Here is an 18,387-nt window from a genome sequence, read left to right on the forward strand (position 1 = left end):
GGTACTGTATTTTGTATTACACTGTGATTGAAATGGGCCATCAATAATAAAAGAATGTTCAGAAGTTGTGTAGACTGTCCTATGAGATAACCAGAGAGCCCTTCCAGGCATCAGAGAACCATGAGTGTTCACGAGGAAGAGGAAGGAGGCTGTCTGGCAGGTGAGCACAGGCAGTGAGCCAGGAAAGGGGCGTGAGTGGCCAGAGAGCCTGCTGTGTCTGTCTCACACTGCTGGTGTGGCCACGTGGCTTACTGCTCACATTTCCAGATGGTCTGGCTCTTAGTGCATGCCTCTGCTCCCAGGAGCCCGTCTGTCAGATGCCAGCTTGTTCAGCAGAACACTCACCCTGGAGATGGCTCCGCACAAGACGGTGAAGGTTAGGGTAGTGTAGGAAAATGGAGTGCAGTCTTTAATCTGAGCTGAGGCTGTAGACATGAAGTGCTCCAGAGACCCGGGCTCCCAAAGAACTCCTTCCAGCAGCAACAACAACTTGATTCTGTAGGAGACACAGTCCAAACAGGTTCACCTGCTGAGCCCCTGCTGTAGTCCAGGCACACAGCTGTGCTTTGGAATAAAGCTGAATAAGGCCTTAGGCAGCACGCAGGGCTCAGACTGAAATGCCTCTTCACTTTTGTTTAGAGACCACTTTCTCAGCACCGTAGGTTCCAAACTGCCGCTGAGGAAGTTCACCCCATCTCCTCCCACAAACAAGAGAAAAATACATCAGCATGTGTTCATTCCAGCTGTGACAATGCAGACAACACATCTGGAATAATAAGGACTTCCCCGGGGCTGCCTCTTTGGTGTGCTTACACATCACCCCTGCTGCTCGAACATTTTAGAACCCTTCTTTCAGAATTGCCTTCAAAACCTACTAGAGGTTAACACTTTCAGTAATAGCGAAATCTTGATATTCTGTGGTTAGCTTTGATTTGGGGAAACTGCCAAAAGTTATTCTGCCTCAAGGTTAGTAAATGGGGTATGGTGCTCAAACTGGCTGGTAGTACTGTAGAGTGACAGTTTCTTACTGATTGCTGTAGCTTAGCCCTGACCTTTGCTGTCACACTTGCCTATAAGTGGGCCAGCTTGCCCCTGGGCCACTAGGGGGCAGTTTTGTGATTCTTATAAGCAGGAGCCTGGTCCACAGCACCTACCAAGACTTAGGAGCCTGGTTGTATTTACTACTATGAAATGTGAGGGTTTCCCCAGCCTTTTATCCCATGACTAATACTTACTGTCACACTACTTTTTGGTGTTTAATCCTATATCAGTTTGCGTTTTATTTAATTTCCCATGTATATAAATCTTAATCTACCGTGTCCATTAAAGTTTAAAATGGGTGTACTCTTTATTGTCCTACTTCTGAGATTCTCATCTTTAAGGATATTTACAATTATATAAAAATATAGGTGCAAGAATGCTCACTTAAAATATGCTTTGCAATAATAAAAAAGAAAGCAACCTTAATATATATGAGAGTGGACTGAAAAACTGGATCATGATGCCTTCAGACAATAAAAACTATGTAGCTACTAAAGAAGAATCTCACGGCAGGTAGCTTTAAGTGCACTTACCGGGAAAGAAAGTATAGTCATAAACTAGGGTACATGAAACCAGGGCACACATGCTTGTATGTGTAGAGTCATAAGAACTCAAAGCATGGAAGGAAACGGGATGTTAACACTGGCATCCTGGGGGCCAGACGGTACTTAAGACCATGGGACATTAGTTGCCGAAGCTGCTCTTGTAGCACAGCCGTAGACAGCCTGAGTGGACAGACGTGGCTGTGTTCCAGTAGAATTATTTAGACACTGAAACTTTAACTTCATATAAATTTCACATGTCACAAAATATTCTTTGATATTTTCAACTATTTAAGTGGGTACTCAACTGTAGTTGGTCCATGGCCTGTAGAGGATAAAATAGGAGTAAGGAAGGGAACTTTTCACTTAAGAAGTAATGGGATTTATGTGTGTTACTTTTCTAGTTGGTATGCTATTTATTGCGTGTTCCCTTTCAAATTAAAATCTAAAATTGTAAGTGTGATCACCAAATCCTGGCCTTAGAGCAAATGTAAACATCAAGGAAGTATGGTCCTGGTACTTACCTTTTCCTTTGACCTCACAGTAGTCAGAGCACTCCCAAACCTTGAACTTGCCTGAAAAACATGCTCTGTTAGTGGGCATTTGAAAACGGACTAATATTTTGTCAGCTGAAAATAGGGGAAGGATTGTTTTTGTAGTTTGTCTTTTTTGAGTCCTTCAAGAAACTTACCTCAGGAGAAATTAATACATACTGGGCCTGAAAAGCAATGGAGAAGAAAGGAGGCAATTAATGTTACTACTATTTATGTAGGCTTTTTAGGTAATCTGAATTTTACTTTTATTCTAGATTATCCTTATTAATATGCATGCCCTTTCGCCCTAGAAATTTTATAGTAACTTGGCTCCCAGGAAAATAATCGGATGTATAAAAATGTTTCTATAATTCTAATAATTTTATATAACCTTAATGATTATATAATAAATGATTTTCTGATAATTTAATTATGTTTATGTGATTCTAATGTTTATATAGTTCTAATAATTTTGTACACGAAACAAAGTGATGGTGTGGAATTTTCCACTTGAGTCACGTTAGCACTCAAAAAGTTCAGATTTTTGTAGTAGAGATACTCATTTTGTATATTAGGTTAAAAGGGTACAAAATTTTGCACAAAGTCATGTAAATATGCTTAATTGTTAATAAAAATATACACGGTGTAATAGGTAGGAAAAAAATCTTAGGAGTCAGATCTTGTTTAGACCCCTGCTCTACTACTACCCAGCAGTGTGACCTTGAACAGACTCTGAGCTTCCATTTTTATATCTCATTGGGCATGATGGCAAATTCATAGACTCTGATGTGGATTAAAGTGAATATTAGTGCTACTGCAAATCCACAATACTTGGGCGCAGTTAAAGTCAGAAAAACACTAGAGGGACACACTGAAGGTTAACAGGCACTAGCTCTGCAGAGTGGGTTTCTAAATAGATGATTTTTAATTTTCTTCTTTGTACTTTTTTGTATTTTCTAAAACAGTTAATGTGGTTTTGTTTTGTTTGGTTGGGTTTTTTTCTGACCGTACTGGGTATTGAACCCCAGGAGCATTCTACTTCCAAGCTACACCTCCACCCCTATTTTTTACTCTTTATTTTGAAACCAAATCTGAGTTGCAGAGGGCCCCACTAAGTAACTGAGGCTGGCTGCAAACCTGCAATCCTCCTATCTCACTCCTAGGTGCTAGGATTACAAGCGTGTACCACCACGCCTGGCTTAAAAATGTTTACATTTTAAAAAAGACCCTGGAGATACAGCTCTGAGGTAGAGCACTTGCATAGCATGTGTGAGGCCTTGATTTCTATCCCCAACACCACAAAAATAAAAACAGCCAAATGTTTGAGCTTAAGGAAACCCAACCCAATAAAAGAAATCAAAAGCAGTGAACAGGAAACAGAGGCTGGGGGCTTTCATGGCACCGAGCGGACTTGGCCCGCTTTTCTTCTGCTGTGGCGCCTCACCCAGCAATGGCAGGCTATGACCAGGGACAAGAGACATCAGGTCCAGCTGGGGGCAGCCAGCAAGCTCAGCCGGGGACCTTGTCCTGGGAAAATTAAGGCTGTACAGTGGGTAGGGCCACAGGGTCAGCAGGGCGCCATCCTCTCCCAGTGTGGTGTATGACACTTTACCTTTTCTTCTGGACATGGAGTTATCCATGACTTGCATTTGCCTGTCATGTCACCAAGGGTGGTCTGATTGCCATTATAGACATAGACTCGTCCATCTTCTCCCCCAAGGAGTCCAGACATTACATCCGTAATCCTCAGTGGGGCTGCCATGATGACCTCATCTGGAGACAATAAAACTGGGTGAAGGAAGTCTGTCTCCTTGTCTTCCTCCCCTCCCACAGATAATGAGCGTGGCGCTTAAGTAATCTGCCCTGATTTCATCCTGACAAAGTAACTCTAAAGGCCTTTGTTTCCCATTTTGCCATCAACAGTAACAACTGGGACGGCCAGCAGGTGCGCCTTACGCTCACATCCCATTCTGCTCTTACCTAATTCAAATCTGTGCCAGGTCCCTTGGGTCACTGGGCTATCAGAACTAGTCCGTCCAATTAGGGGACTGGGTAGGGCAGTGGGCAAAGGCACTTCAATCTTGGCTGAAGGACTGTGCCTTCCTTACCTAAGCCATCATTATCCAGGTCACTCAAGTGCAGGACTCCACCAAATCGAGAGAAGCGCCGGTCTCCGCTAAGCGTGCTGAGCAGAGCCGGCTCTGCATCTGTTGTTAGCTTGTACATCCGAGTAGTCCCGCCCTGGTGCAGGGTCATGGTCAGGAAGGCCATTTTAGACACGTCATCTGAAACAAGCCACAGTGCCTGCTGGCATCACAAGAACAGAGGTAAGCAGAACCCAGCAGACTGACTCCTCATGATGCAGCCCACTCGAGTCCGCAGGACCCAACACATCAAACAGCAGCTCAGTGATTGCACTGGACAGGCTCCCGCTGCCAATCTCACCCTCATGCATTCCCTACTCCATTGTCCTTTGTCACAAACTGCCCGTGGCGCACCCCGACTTACAAGTTCAAACATAAATTAGACAGTAGATGAAGCCCACAAAAATCCCAAGGCTTCCTTCTGCAATCTGACTCCTACACCTGGGGCTCTAGCGCTAACTCAGGCCACTGCCCCCTTCACCCACCACCTGTAGTGGGAAACCCCAGCCCTACACATTTCCTAGATCCCAGTCTTCAGACATATCATGCCTGCACACACACGCACATGCCTGTAGATTCTGCCAGCCACTGCTCATGCAGCATTCTGCTCCGGTGTCCTCTCTGGAAGCCTCTCCTGCCCGTCCTGGTCCTGGCACGCGGGGCCCTCTGGTGCCCAGCACAGGACGGCATTTCCTCTCACTTTTGTGCCTTTTGCGGTGGTGTTCTGTTTCACTGGCAGTGGGACCACACCATCTTTCTATCCACTATATCTAGCGTGTTGCTTAGTTCCACATAAGTATTCAACAAATGTTTTTTGAATGAATGAATTATAAGCAAATTCAAAATAAAACTAATTCTTAAATTTTTGCCTACATGTAATCACTTGGAACAAGCTTTGATTGTAGAAATAAGTGCCTTTTCCAAAAACATACAGGCAGCTATGGGTTAGGTTGGTGGTCCTCTGAGAGGCTTCCTGTGAGCTGGCAGTGGGTCAGCATGCAAAAACTCACTGGGTCTGCTGAGTGCTGCATGTACAGCTGAGGCGACCAACTTGACTTTTCCAAGCCACCCTGCCTCGTGCCCTCATTTACGTCAGGTTGTCCACCAGAAGCAACTGAGGGCTTGGAGTAGAGTCAGCAACAACAGCAAACAAACAAAAAACTTAGGAAATAAACAGTCCATTTAAGAGCTCAGCAGTCTGGGACTTTATAATAATAGGCTAAACAACCCAAGATAATATTCTCTACGAGCCTGAACAGAAGAATCAATCACAGGCTCAAGGCCAGCCTCAGTGACGTGGCAAGCTCCTGTGTCAAAATGAAAACCAGTAGGGCTAGGGGTGCAGTTTGGACGCAGAATGCCTCTGGGTTCTGTCCCAAAAGAAGGGGAAAAAAAGAGTGAGCTAACACTCAGGGCACAAGCCTGCAGTGTCAAGAAAAGTTGAAATGAGAAAATCCTCATTCCCTTTTCGTGCTTCCTGAAGGGAACTTGGGGCCCCTCTAAAGAAGACAACCAGCCCCATCTCTCTGTGGGAAGACTGCAGGGATGGAGAGCATGACTCCTGCTTGTAGGCTAATGGGAAACGGGCTCATTCTGTGAGGTTTTTGCCAGAAATCTTACAGATCCTCATACTGATCCCACATCACGATAAATTTCACACTTTACACAAAAGTACATTCCTTGAACCTGTCTCATCCTCCCAAGTTCTGGGTTTTATAGGCATACATCACCAACTCACCTGAGAAGAGAATTTTAAAAATGGTATCTCACTTCCTGAAATGAATTCTAGTTTGAGATAGGGTATTGCTCTATCAGGCTGACATCAAATTCCTAGGCTCGCCAGACATGGTGGCGCACACTTCTAAACCCAGTACTTGAGAGGCTGAGCCAGGAGGATCGTGCAGGTTCAAATAGGGTCTTTAGCAACTTAGTGAGACCCTGTTTCCAAATAAAATATAAAACAGTAAAATAGGTCTTGGAGTGTAGCCCAGAGGTAGAAAGCCCCTGGGTTCCACCCCCAGTACCACATACACACAAAAAATCTTCAGCTCAAATGATTCTCCTGTCTCAGCTTTCTGAGTAGCTGGGATTGCAGGCACACACACTGCCAATCCCAGCTGAATAAAGAAAAAACTTAAACCCCAGTTTCCACCAATATGACGTGGTCAAGAGCCACGTGCCTACACGGAAGCAGTTTTGCGAGGCGTAACCTACCGTGCGTTGGGGCTCCGGCCAGCAGCACTTGCGTCCGGGTCCCATTCATCATCACGTGACCACTTGACAGGGACGTGCCCAGCTTCCCCAGTGTCTGAGAAGTACAGCGCGTTAGTACTGTGTAGAGGAGACCTTTGGTGTCCACAGTCCCAGAGAGGAGGGGCCGCCATACCTTGTCTCCCGAGATGGTGAACTTGCTCTGGCAGTCTGGCGGGAGGTAGCCATATACTCTTCCAAGGCTCTTCTTCTGATCACGACTGCGGAACCAACGGCCCAGACTAGGAAGGAGCACAGGGACCACAGGATTAAGACCTGCAGGTTGCCGGCATTAAAGCCCACCTCAACGTGCACGGCTCCCTGCAAGCCATCTCCATGATCCTGGGCCTGGCAGGGCGGCCTAGGAGCCGACCCCAACAACAGCAGGCTCTCCCGACCCACCCACTTACCCCCAACCAAAAGCAAGAGCAGAGCTGCCTGAGGTCTCCCAAGCCCCTTTTAACGTCTCCTAATCCTTTAGCATGTGTCTGTTTGGAGGTAAGGAATCTAAGCAGGTGACAAAGTTAAGGTGCCATAATCCAGTTTGACAAGGATCCTTATAAGAGGGGAGTAGGATACACACAAGTGCAGAGGGGAAACCCTGAGAGGACTGCATCTGCCATCCAACCCTGCCCTCAGCATTTACTAAGGGCAGGAATCCAGTGGCTGGCGCTCACCTACTGGTGTTCTTCCAGGTCGGGCTCCCCACCAGCAGCACCGTTCTGTTGCCCACGGGGACACCGTGAAGCGAATATCCAAACCAGGCGAAGTCCTCCTCTCCGCTCACCATCCAGTCGGCTGCCCCCACGTTCAGGTCCCCTAAAGAAGACAACCAGTCCCTGTCACTAGGTGGGAAGACTGCAGGGATGGAGAGCATGGCTCCTGCTTATAGGCTAATGGGAAACAGGCTCATTCTGTGAGTTTTTGCCAGAAATCTTATAGGTTCTCGTACTGATTCCACATCACAGTAGATTCCACACTTCACACATAAATACATTCCTAGAATTCATTTCCAGAGGCAAGATGCCATTTTTAAAAACTCCCTTCTGAGCTGAGCATAGTGATGTATACCTGTAATCCCAGAACTTGGGAGGACGAGACAGGTTCGAGGCCAGCCTCAGCAAGGGAGAACTTGGAAATAGAATGCCCCTGGAGTTCGACTCCTTGTACCAAAAATAATAAAAATTAAAATGCCCTTCTCTGGACATTTAGAGCACCATGGGATACCTTTGGCCCTAAGCCTTCTTAGCATTATTATTTTACATTGAGAGACTGAGAACAACCAATTGGCCACTTTTAATCTGAATGAAAAGACCATAAAGCCTTGGTGACATGACAGAATAAGGGGAAGGTACCGGCGCTATATGCAAGGCACTCATCCCAGGCAGGAGCAAGGCACCCGCCCTTGGCTCCATCCTGATTCTCTACCTTTGTTGCTCCGGCCAGAGCCCGAGTAAAACGCAGCCACAATTCCTCTCTGCTTTCCTCCACCTGGGGCGAAAGGGGAGCCAATCACCAGGTCAGGCTCATCGTCCCCGTTCACATCTGCAGCCAGCAGCGTCCAGCCCAAGTTACAGTAGGTATCCTTCAGGGGAAAGCAGAAGGACATGTTTCACTAGCCCTGCAGGTGACGAGGGCACAGCAAGTTGTTACATCTGCATACCTGGAGAAGGTGGAAAACGTACCTGGCAGGAGATGGTGATGTTGGGGGGAGAAGACAGTCTTCCATGTGTGGAACCAAAGTAGACGTACACTGCCCCCTACGCAAGGACAAGAACAGGGCAGACTGCTCACGGCGTGGCAAGGGCCTTCGGTAACAGCAATAAAGGCCTGACACGTGACTGCAACAGACCATCCCCATCTCATAAGGAGGAGAGCGTAATGGCTGGCGAGCCTTTCCCTCCTGCGCCTGCTGTGCTGAGATCACTTGTTTTAACCTGTCACATCAGATCATGAAAGCTTCCAAAGCAGAAACTTTTAGATTTACCTCCCCGGTGAACTCATCCCTCCGAGGTCCCACTCAGGTCCCATCTGCCCAGCCCAGGCTCCACACACAGCGATTGCCAGTCTCTGGCTGGGGGACACACACCGTGCTGCGTTTCTGTGCTGTGAGTCAGTTCCCCTTCTGACTTGCCCATATCCATCCTCATTGTTTCTAAAGCACTTATTTTCCATCAGGAGCCAAAGACTAGGCAGACAATGCCAGGTAACTATCTCTGCTCTCTCCGAAAGCTGCCAGACAGATATTGGGAGTGCAGGCGTGTGCAAGGGTACAGGGTGCTCGGAGCACAAAGTAGTGTCATGTTGCCCAGGGACTAGAGCACTTCTAGAACGAAGGGATGGTCACTTCTGAAGAAAGAAGGGAGGGCTTTGCAGGTAGGGGTAGCTGTGCAAGAGAAGGTGCTGATGCCAGAGAGCCTGATGGGGTTCAGGACATGACCCCCAAGTCCCCAGGTGTGAAGAACACATGGGAAGAAAGCCTGTTGATCCAGGCCCAGGCTGCCTACTTTTGGGAGAGGGCAGGAGGCAGGTGGGGCTCTGTACACGAAAGGAAAGGCCCAGGTTAAGTCACCTCCCTGAAGGATGACAGGAAACTACAGGTGAGCTGGAATTTCTGCTTCCCCTGATAGCTTTCAGCAATGTAGAGCAGGAAGAAGAAAAAAAAAGTTGAGTGCCTGGTGGAATTGGGAAATCATGAGGTCGCAATGAGTCCAGAGAGACGGGAACAGGCACCGGGGGTTGTAGCGAGGTCACAAGTAGGCGTGTGAGCTCACCTCTCCATAGATCAGGTTTGGCACATGTGGGGGTCTTGCTCAGGGCCCCCCACACACACCGCCTAGGCCTCCCTTCGCCCACACCTCACCCTTCCACCAGCCACAGCCTTACTTTGTATGTGAGCTGCTCAGAGCCCACCGAGGGAGCACCCACAGCCAGGTCAGGCACCCCGTCCTTGTTAAAGTCCAGCACGGCCAAGGCAGAGCCAAAGCGACCTGAGGGCTGAAGAGACACAAGTTACTTTTCCTGGGTTAAGCGTGGCTCTGAGTGGACAGCTCAGCACACATATTTATAACACATCTTTATGGCAGTCTGCCTGCCTTGAGGGTAAACTGAGGCATCAGAAAGGAGAGGATTGGTTCTTAGGAATTTGGGGTTTGCAGAGAATGATCTGGGGTATACTCTACCCCACAATAAACACCAAACTCTTTTTCAAAAATGTCTAAAATGGCGGGGCTTATAATCCCAGTACTTGGGAGGCTAAAACAGGAGGATCGTAGGTTCAAGGCCTCAGCAACTTGGTTAGCAAGACCCTGTTTCAAAGAGATAAAATGGGGCTGGGGTGTAGCTCTGAGGTAGAATGCCTCTAGGTTCAACCCCCAGTATTAAAACAAGTATCTTAAATGAAGGTCACATAATACCAGCTTACACTTGTTTAATACCCAGGACATTGTTTATTACACTGTCCAATGTGGATATTGCTACGTACAAATAACAAATATGGCTATTTCATTTAAATCTAAAGTAATTAAATAAAAATTCTGCACTTGGCAGTTTCAACTGCTAAAAGCCTGTGCTCAGTGGCTCCGCTACTGGACAGCACAGCTACTGACATTCCATGGTGACAAAGTCCTGAAGGGCCAGCCTTATGCTGTTCTGAGTAGGTGCTGTTACTATTAGCCTTGCCCACCATTTCCAGAAGGAAGCGCCATTATCTATTCTGAGACAGCTATCTTCCCAGGTAGGGTTTAATTTTCCTCCTACCATCTAGAGTCAGCTGAGACCTAAGTCATCCATTGGGTCCTCTGCTTCTTTTGCAGCAAGTTGCCTGTTTCACAGGGAGACCTGCCACATCTCACGTGCCCAGCACCCACGGCTCTCGTGTCTGCTAATATCCTGCACCGTGCAGATTGGCACCTGAGCACCACCCCTTTCTACAAGGCAGGGACTTGCTAAACAGGAGCCGATGGATGGCTGGGAGACCTTGCACCCTGGGCAGGGTGGGACCCACAGCTGGTCCTGCCCTCCGAGGACTAGGTCAGTTCCCGTCATCAGCACCAGCCACACTGCAAGCTCTGTTAGGGCCAGCTAGTCATTCTAGAGGAGCATAGTCCAAGCAGGAGACCCTGAGACTTGCCCCCTGTTCTCACTGCAGGTGGGCCAAGAATGGACTGACTGCAGCCCAGTCTGGAGCCCAGCACTCCCCCTCCTCATCCACAAGCAGATCCTGCCATCTTCCAATCACTGCAGAGCAGCGAGAGGCAGGTATGGGCCACCTCCTGCCTTGCCCAAGGGGGTCTTTGAGTTTGCCCTCCACGGGAAGCACCTCCCCCTTATCCCAGTCCATAGGAGCCCAGAAGATTGGAGTTTACACAACAGACAGGGAAGGCTTCGTGCAGCAGGGAGACGCAACAGGAGTGACTGATCTGTTTTGGAATGTTCTCCTGGGGCGAGTGAAGGCTCCAGAAAATGAGAAAGCCTGTGGGACTCCGTGACCTCACATACTAGCAAGTCCATTGACAAACACCTTGGGTTCAGGCTCCCTTCATCAGAGCCTGCGCTGGGTCACGACCACTGTGCTTACAGCTTTCTTAATGTTTGTTTCAAACATACCATCTTAATTTCCTGTCACAGCATTGACTGCAAAAGGAAAAGAGACCTGGCCAGAAAGAAAGCCAGATTCTGATCCCAAAGTCTAGGCATTCCCAAACACCCACATTCCCCACAGCAGTTGTAAGGACTGATGCCTCTGCGTCCAGGAAGCCCTCTAGGCCCCACTCCACAAAAGAGGACCTAACAGTCAAGGCTCTGTGAGGAATATCAGGACAGCTATCACAAATTTTTTTCTGATGGTAGAAAATCACTTAAATGAAATCTGAGCAAAGCCTGAACTTTAGTTAATAGTAATCTGCTATGCCGGCTTTAGCTTTTTGATAAGCCTTCCACAATTATGTAAGATGTTCTGTAAGATGATCACATGGCAAATTTAGGTGAAGGGTTCATAGGAACTCTCTGTATAGTCTTTACAACTTTTCTGTACACCTGAAATTTTTCCAAAGCAAATGTGTGCACATGCCGAGCGTGGTGGCGCACGCTTGTAATCAAGTATTTGGGAGGCTGAGACCGGAGGATCGTGGTTCACAGACAGCCTCAGCTACTTAGTGAGGCCCTCCATAACTTAGTGAGACCCTCTTTCAAAATAAAGAATAATGCCGGGTGTGGTGGCGCAAGCTTGTAATCCCTGCGATTGGGAGGCGGAGACAGGAGGATCACGCAGGTTTGAAGCCAGCCGTGCACGCTGGTTTAGGAGACCCTGATTCCAAATAAGATATATAAAAAATAGGTCTGGGAATGTAGCCCAGAGGTAGAAGGGCTTCCAGGAACCCCGGTACCATAGAAAGAAAGAAAGAAAGAAAGAAAGAAAGAAAGAAAGAGAAAGAAAGAAAGAAAGAAAGAAAGAAAGAAAGAAAGAAAGAAAGAAAGAAAGAAAGAAAGAAAATAGGGTAGGATGTGTAGCTTGGAGGTCGAATGCCCCTGGGTTCTATCCCCAGACATGGAAAAAAAATGTGTGTGTATATGTGCATGTGTGTGTGACAGAGAGAGAGAGAAAGAAGAGGTTTTGCATTATCAAAATATCACATCCTAATTGGCCACTGGAAGTAGTTCTAGCTAGCATGTGTGTTTGAGGAAGACATATTAAATACTCAAAGTTAATTATGAGATAAAGGATATGGACATGCTTTTAAAGATGAAAAGTACTACAAAATATAGAGTACTGCCTGTTTCTACTATAATTACTCTGGTTACTAGTTACGCACTGAAGAAACTGCCACACGATGCAGGCAGCCAGGCTGGGGATGGAGCTCAGCGGTAGAGGTACTTGCCTGGCGTGTACAAGGCCCTGGGTTCCATCCCCAGCACCACCCACAAAATACGTAGGCTGTTATTAACCACTAAGAGCTTATTGACCACTAAAAGCAGAGAGATGGGAGGCAGCCTCACCTGGAAGCCCTCCAGGCTCCCGTGGGCCTCCTTGTCCAGGTCCAGGTCCGTGGGGGGCAGGCCCAGGTCGTTGCCATAGAGGAAGTACACACGTCCGATCTGGAGGTGGCCGGGGCGGCTGTAGCCAGGTGCCCCCACCACCAGGTCACCGTGCCCATCCTGGTCGAGGTCAGCTGACACCATTGCCCTTGGGGAAGAAAGGGAGACCCGCCACAGTGTTCACAGCGCCCGACGGCAAAGCCGTCTCCCGCTTCATCCCTTTCTAGACCCCAACGCTTTAACTTTCATTCGTTGACTTTCCATCCTGCGTGACTCCTTTCGGGGCCTGTGTTGTTTCTGTGATTCATAGCTTCACTCTCCCAGAAGAGAAACAGAACAAAAAGGGACAGATCAAGGGCTGTGGGCATTTGAGGACCACATAACTGAGCAGATGAAATGCATCTTCACAAAGCACCGCGCCCTATATGAAAACCCAGAGCAGTGCAGCTCAGTCCCGGGCTCCCTGAGAAGAGCAAGGGCGCTGGCACGGCATGGCCCTCCAGCCAATGCACACGCCGCCCTCTGGGCAGCTTGCCAGTCAAACACCAGCCTGTTAAGTAGACTGCTTGTTTCTTTCTTTCTTTTTTTTTTTTTTTCTTATGGTACTGGGGATGGAACCCAGGGGCATTCTACCTCCAAGCTATACCCCAGCCCTATTTTTTATTCTTTCTTTTGAGACAAGGTCTCACTGAGTTGCAAAGGACCTCACTAAGTAGCTGAGGCTGACTGCGAACCGCGATCCTCCTGCTCAGACTCCCGAATGCTGGGATTACAATCGTGCACCACCACGCCCAGCTGACTGCTTGTTTCTATCACAGCTGCACAGGCGCCTTCATTGAGTAAAATCAAGAATCCAGTGGATTCAGTGGGTGCTTCTAAATGAGATCCATGACCCTCCAGTCTCAGAGATAGATAGAATCCTAAGTTCAATTTTCATCTTTGAGGCTGGAAAACCCAAAAGTTGTTTACTTTAGCTCTCACAGCCACTTAAAGAATAAATGGCAGGAAAAAGCCAGATGCAGTGATGCACACCTACAGTCCTAGTAGTTGGGAGACTGAGACAGGAGGATCACAGGTTCGAGATCAGCCTCAGCAACTTAGCGAGACTCTCAGCCCTTAGCAAGACCTGTTTCAAAATAAAAAATTAAAATAGTGCTAGAGGTGTAGCTCAGAGGTAGAATGTCCCTGGATTCAATCCCCGGTAAAACACACACACACACATACGCACCATGATGAGTTAAAGAGATTTATCCTGATGAAAACACTCACAAGTTAGATAAATGCACGTACCAACCAAGCCTCGCATAGGGAGATGAGGAGAAGTAAGAAGCTGTGGGGCTAGAGATGTGCTTCAGCTGATCCTGAGAGCCACCTGCAAACAGGGTTCGTATGTTCCTTTCCAAAGATTGGTACATAAAGGACATGGAATCCTGAAATAAAAGAATCATTACTGATGGGTAGACAGCATAATTGACAAAAGCTACTGTACTTTTCTGAAGGAAATGAGTTTTTACAAGTGCTAAAAACACATCAATTCCTCTCAACAAGTAGGATCACCCAGGACAGGCACTCAGGGGAGTGAAGTGGACTCCCCGAACTATGCGGAGAAATGGCAAAGTCAAGGCCAGAGAGGGCAGGGGCAGCAGAGAAGAGTTAGCTGCTCTTCTGCCACTAAGTCAGGGAGGTCTGTGCTGATCTGCAGAAACTACCTGAAGAAAATTAAGTTTTGCAGACTACAATTTAAAAACAGACAAGTCTGTCCAATCTAGAACCATAACTCTATTTTTTTTTTTTTTGCGTTACTGGGGATAGAACCCAGGGTCATTCTATGGCCAAGCTACGCCCCAGCTCTATTTTTGTGTGTGTGTGTGTGTGGGGGGGTACTGGGGGTGGAACTCAGGGGCTTTCTACCTCCGGGCTATACTCCCAGATCTATTTTATATTTTATTTGGAAACAGTGTCTCACTAAGTTGCTGAGAGCCTCACTAAGTAGCTCACTGATCCTCCTGTCTCAGCCTCCCAAATGCTAGGATCACAAGCGTGCGCCACCACGCCCGGCTCTAGAACCATAACTCTATTTGTGTATATACACTTTAATTTTTTCAAATGAACCACAGTAACACCAGGATGCTAAACCCTCTAAACCATAACACTAGGATGCTAAACCCTCTAAACCACATCCGCCTTGAGATGCTATTGTATTCGCTTTGAGTCTCAAAAAATCAGGCAGGCTAGCCAGATGTGATGGTGCACACCTGTAATCACAGTTCTTGGAAGACTGAGACAGGAGGATTGCAGATTAGTGGCTAGCCTCAGCAACCTAGCAAGACTTTTTTTAAAAGACAAAAAGGCTGGGAATATTGCTCAGAGGAGTATGCCCCTGGGCTCAACCTCCAGTACAGAAAAGATGGAAGAGAGGGAGGGAAAAGAAATCAGGCAAACACAGGAGATCACCTGCAGAGAACTAGATGCAGGGTCTAAAGAATTCTAGGGAAAACCATCCCCCCAATGTGGGATGCTGACTGTCCTTCATGGGGTTTCTGCAGAGAGCTCTACAAGTGCAAACCAGGCAGCCCTGAGCAAGCTGGCTGGGAGTTCGACCCACTCAAGTCCCTTTACACAATTCATTTTTTATTAAGGAGACAAATACAAATACGGCAAAGCAAAATGATGTATGTTTTGGCAGAGGGTCCAGGGCCAGTTAAATTATCTATAGAGCCCCATGCAAAAGTAGAAATGCAGAGCCCTTAGCCGGGCGTGGCAGGCACGCTCGTCATCCCAGCACTCGGGAGGCTGAGACCGGAGGATCGCGGTTCGCGGACAGCCTCAGCTACTTAGTGAGGCCCTCTGCAACTTAGTGAGACCCTGTTTTAAAATAAAGAATAAAAAAATAGGGCAGGGGTGTAGCTCAGAGGTTGAATGCCCCTGGGCAGACCCGCAAAAAAAAAAAAAAAAAAAAAAAAAAAAAAGCAGAGCCCTTAGCATGAAAAGTATTAAGAATGTGGGGGAGAAGGGGAGTGCTGGAGATTGAGCCCGGAGGCATGCTGTCTCCAAGCTACACCCCCAGTCCTATTTCATTTTTCTTTTGAAACAGGGTCTCACTAAGTTGCAGGGGGTCTCACTAAGTCGCTGAGGCTGGCGATAACCTGCGATCCTCCTGTTTCAGCCTGCCAGAAACTGAGATTACAAAGCATGTGCTACCACATCCGGCTGAAAATTATGAGGAATTTTAAGGTGGCGCCAGCAGAGTGCTAAACCAGGCATGGGGCTCTTTGAAACCTGGCAGAGGGCATTCCGCATGAGCAACAGGTTGCGTTCCATGAAGCCGGCCTCGTCCACCTCCCACCGCACCACTCACGGTGCCCTCTAACCTCCTCCCGAGGCCCAGACCCTGCCACAATCCTTCACCCACCGACCCCCCACCCCTCACTGTACATCCCTTGTCTCATGTCCCAGGTGAATGACGCTACTTGAACTTCTAAACATCCTGAAACTGTCCCAGCACACCACCAGAAATGTAAGCTCTGATGAAACCTATGGTTCAAGACCTGGCCTGCCTGCTACGTCCTCCTGGAAGCCTCCTCTAACAGCCTCCCAGGTAAGAACTGCCTCCCTCTACCTAAGGTCCCTCTCACTCACTGCAGTGTGTGTTACTCTGCCCACGTGACAATGGTTTCTGTACTTGTCACTCCTACTAGATCTCAATTTGCCAGGGTTGAAGTCTATTCCCCACTCATAACCCCACAGCACCATGTTTTCCTGTTTAAAAAAAAAAAAACTGGATGGATTTCACAAGTAATTCACCCCTCAGTCTGAGTTGTGCACAGTACACCCTCAGTGCTATGGACCCTGGTCTAAGGCCGAAGCAGGACTGGTCCAGGCACCCATGGCCATCTTGGGCTTTGCCAAACTAGACAAAAGCCCATGAGGTGCAGAATTGCATCTCAGGGCACCCCGGGAGCAAACCACACTCAGAGGCCGAGGCTACTTGCCCCACACGAGCCCAGGTAACTCTCCAGGGAGAGGCGATGCCTGGCTCAGGGCAAAACACGGCAGAAGCAGCAGGAAGTTCTCACCGGACCCCAGGAATCCACACTGAAGTACACTCCTCGTTCAGTATAGTTTACGTTCTTTCCAATATCTTTAGTTATGTTTGCAGTCGAGTTCCTATGAAAACCAATTTTCTGCACTTTGGAACTGTTGAATGAGAACAGAATAAGATGATTAAGACTGAGAAAACAACCCTGAATGACTGAGCTGAAGAATACAGTCAAGATAATCACAGGTTAAAAGACCACAAAATCTTAACACCTGAAGGTTGAGGGAACACAAAATCCAAAATTTTAGAAAATATTTTCACTGCACAAAATCTTTTAACAAACAGATTTTCAAGGCTTAGAAGTCTGTCTTTCTAAAAATTATTTCTGGGCTGGGTGTGTATTTCAGTGGCACAATGTGTGTTTAGCATAGGGATGGCCCTAAGTTTGATTTCCAGCACCCCACCCTAAAAACTGATATGTCCTATAGTTTCAGAGTTCTATAGTAGGAATGAAAATCTTTGCTTCCTCTAAAATTACTAAAAAAAGTAAAGATGTTTTAATATTTCACATAAAAAGGTGAAGAAACAGGCCTATGACTAATGGGGAAATTGGTATGCAGGATACTGATTTATCTTTAGAGATACACTAAAATTAATTGTCAAATACATTTTCATTGTTAATGCATTTAATAATGCATTTTCCAAATGTCCAGCAGCCAGAGGCTTCAGAAATGACAAAGCAGAGACCGGGAACAGTGGCACACGCCTGTAATCCCAGTACTTGGGAGGCTGAGATAGGAGGATCGCAGGTTTGAAGACAGCCTCAGCAAGTAGTGCGACTCTCATCAACCTAGCAAGTCCCTGTTTTCAAGTAAGAAATAAAAATTGGGCTGGGGGTGTAGCTCAGAGGTAGAATGTCCCCAAGTTCAATTCTTAGTGCCACCAAGATATAGATATATGTATGGAGAGAGAGAGAGAGAGAGAGAGAGAGAGAGAGAGAGAGAGAGAGAGAGAGAAAGGAAGGAAGGAAGAATATCAAGCAGAAGGCAGGCAGCAGATGTAAACTTGAAGCTTTGTGAAAAGCATCAGCGAGGGTAGGGAATCTGCTACCCAGAAACTACAGCCCAGCCTACTGTGCTCCATTCAATTAAAAACTAAAAAACAGCCAGCAGTGGTGGTGCATGCTTGTAATCCCCGTACTTGGGAGGCTGAGACAGGAGGATCGCATAGGTTCGAAGCCAGCCTCAGTTACTTAGTGAGGCTCTCAGCAACTTAGGGAGACCCTGTTTCCAAATAAAATAGAAAATAGGTCTGGGAGTGTAGCTCAGAGATAGAAGGCCCCGGGTTCCGTCTCCAGTAACACACACAAACACAAACTAAAAAACAAAAGTAACAACCAGGCACAGCAAATAGGCCTCTAAATCCCAGCACCTTGGGAGGCTAAAGCAAGAGAATCATAACCTAAAGACCAGCCTGACAACTTAGCAAGACTCCATCTCAAAAAAATAAAATAACTTGACTACTTTAAGTAAACTTAGCACACCTGGACCTTTCCTGCATCTTCTCAATTCTTTTGAAGTGCTAAGATGGTTCTTCCAAGGACCTTTCATGCAAGCGCCCTCTTTTTGAGTGTCTAATTCGTGTGTGTGTGTGTGTGTGTGTGTGTGTGTGTAGTACTGGGGGTGGTGGTTATATTTTGTTTGGAAACAGGGTCTCACTAAGTTGCTGAGAGCCTCACTAAGTAGCTGAGGCTGGCTTCGAACCTGTGCAATCCTCCTGTCTCAGCCTCCCAAGTGCAGGGA

General features: G+C 47.2%; 1 protein-coding gene across 1 annotated transcript in view; it reads right to left on the reverse strand.

Moving 5' to 3' along the window:
- Positions 1 to 409: 409 nt before the first annotated feature.
- The window catches only part of GPLD1 (glycosylphosphatidylinositol specific phospholipase D1), a gene marked incomplete at both ends in the record, with an annotated part of 45,623 nt that continues 27,645 nt past the window's right edge, over positions 410 to 18,387 (reverse strand). The window contains 14 exons of the mRNA XM_080710938.1: positions 410 to 496; positions 2,108 to 2,158; positions 2,275 to 2,301; positions 3,729 to 3,889; positions 4,225 to 4,401; positions 6,475 to 6,568; positions 6,647 to 6,752; positions 7,188 to 7,329; positions 7,939 to 8,095; positions 8,196 to 8,270; positions 9,397 to 9,507; positions 12,508 to 12,694; positions 13,837 to 13,976; positions 16,623 to 16,743. Of these exons, the coding sequence (XP_080567064.1) occupies positions 410 to 496; positions 2,108 to 2,158; positions 2,275 to 2,301; positions 3,729 to 3,889; positions 4,225 to 4,401; positions 6,475 to 6,568; positions 6,647 to 6,752; positions 7,188 to 7,329; positions 7,939 to 8,095; positions 8,196 to 8,270; positions 9,397 to 9,507; positions 12,508 to 12,694; positions 13,837 to 13,976; positions 16,623 to 16,743 (1,636 nt within the window). The remainder of the gene's footprint in view (positions 497 to 2,107; positions 2,159 to 2,274; positions 2,302 to 3,728; positions 3,890 to 4,224; positions 4,402 to 6,474; positions 6,569 to 6,646; positions 6,753 to 7,187; positions 7,330 to 7,938; positions 8,096 to 8,195; positions 8,271 to 9,396; positions 9,508 to 12,507; positions 12,695 to 13,836; positions 13,977 to 16,622; positions 16,744 to 18,387) is intronic.

This window comes from Muscardinus avellanarius (genome assembly GCF_963383645.1).
Source record: "Muscardinus avellanarius genome assembly, chromosome: 14".
In the NCBI taxonomy this organism is placed as follows: Eukaryota; Metazoa; Chordata; class Mammalia; order Rodentia; family Gliridae; genus Muscardinus; species Muscardinus avellanarius.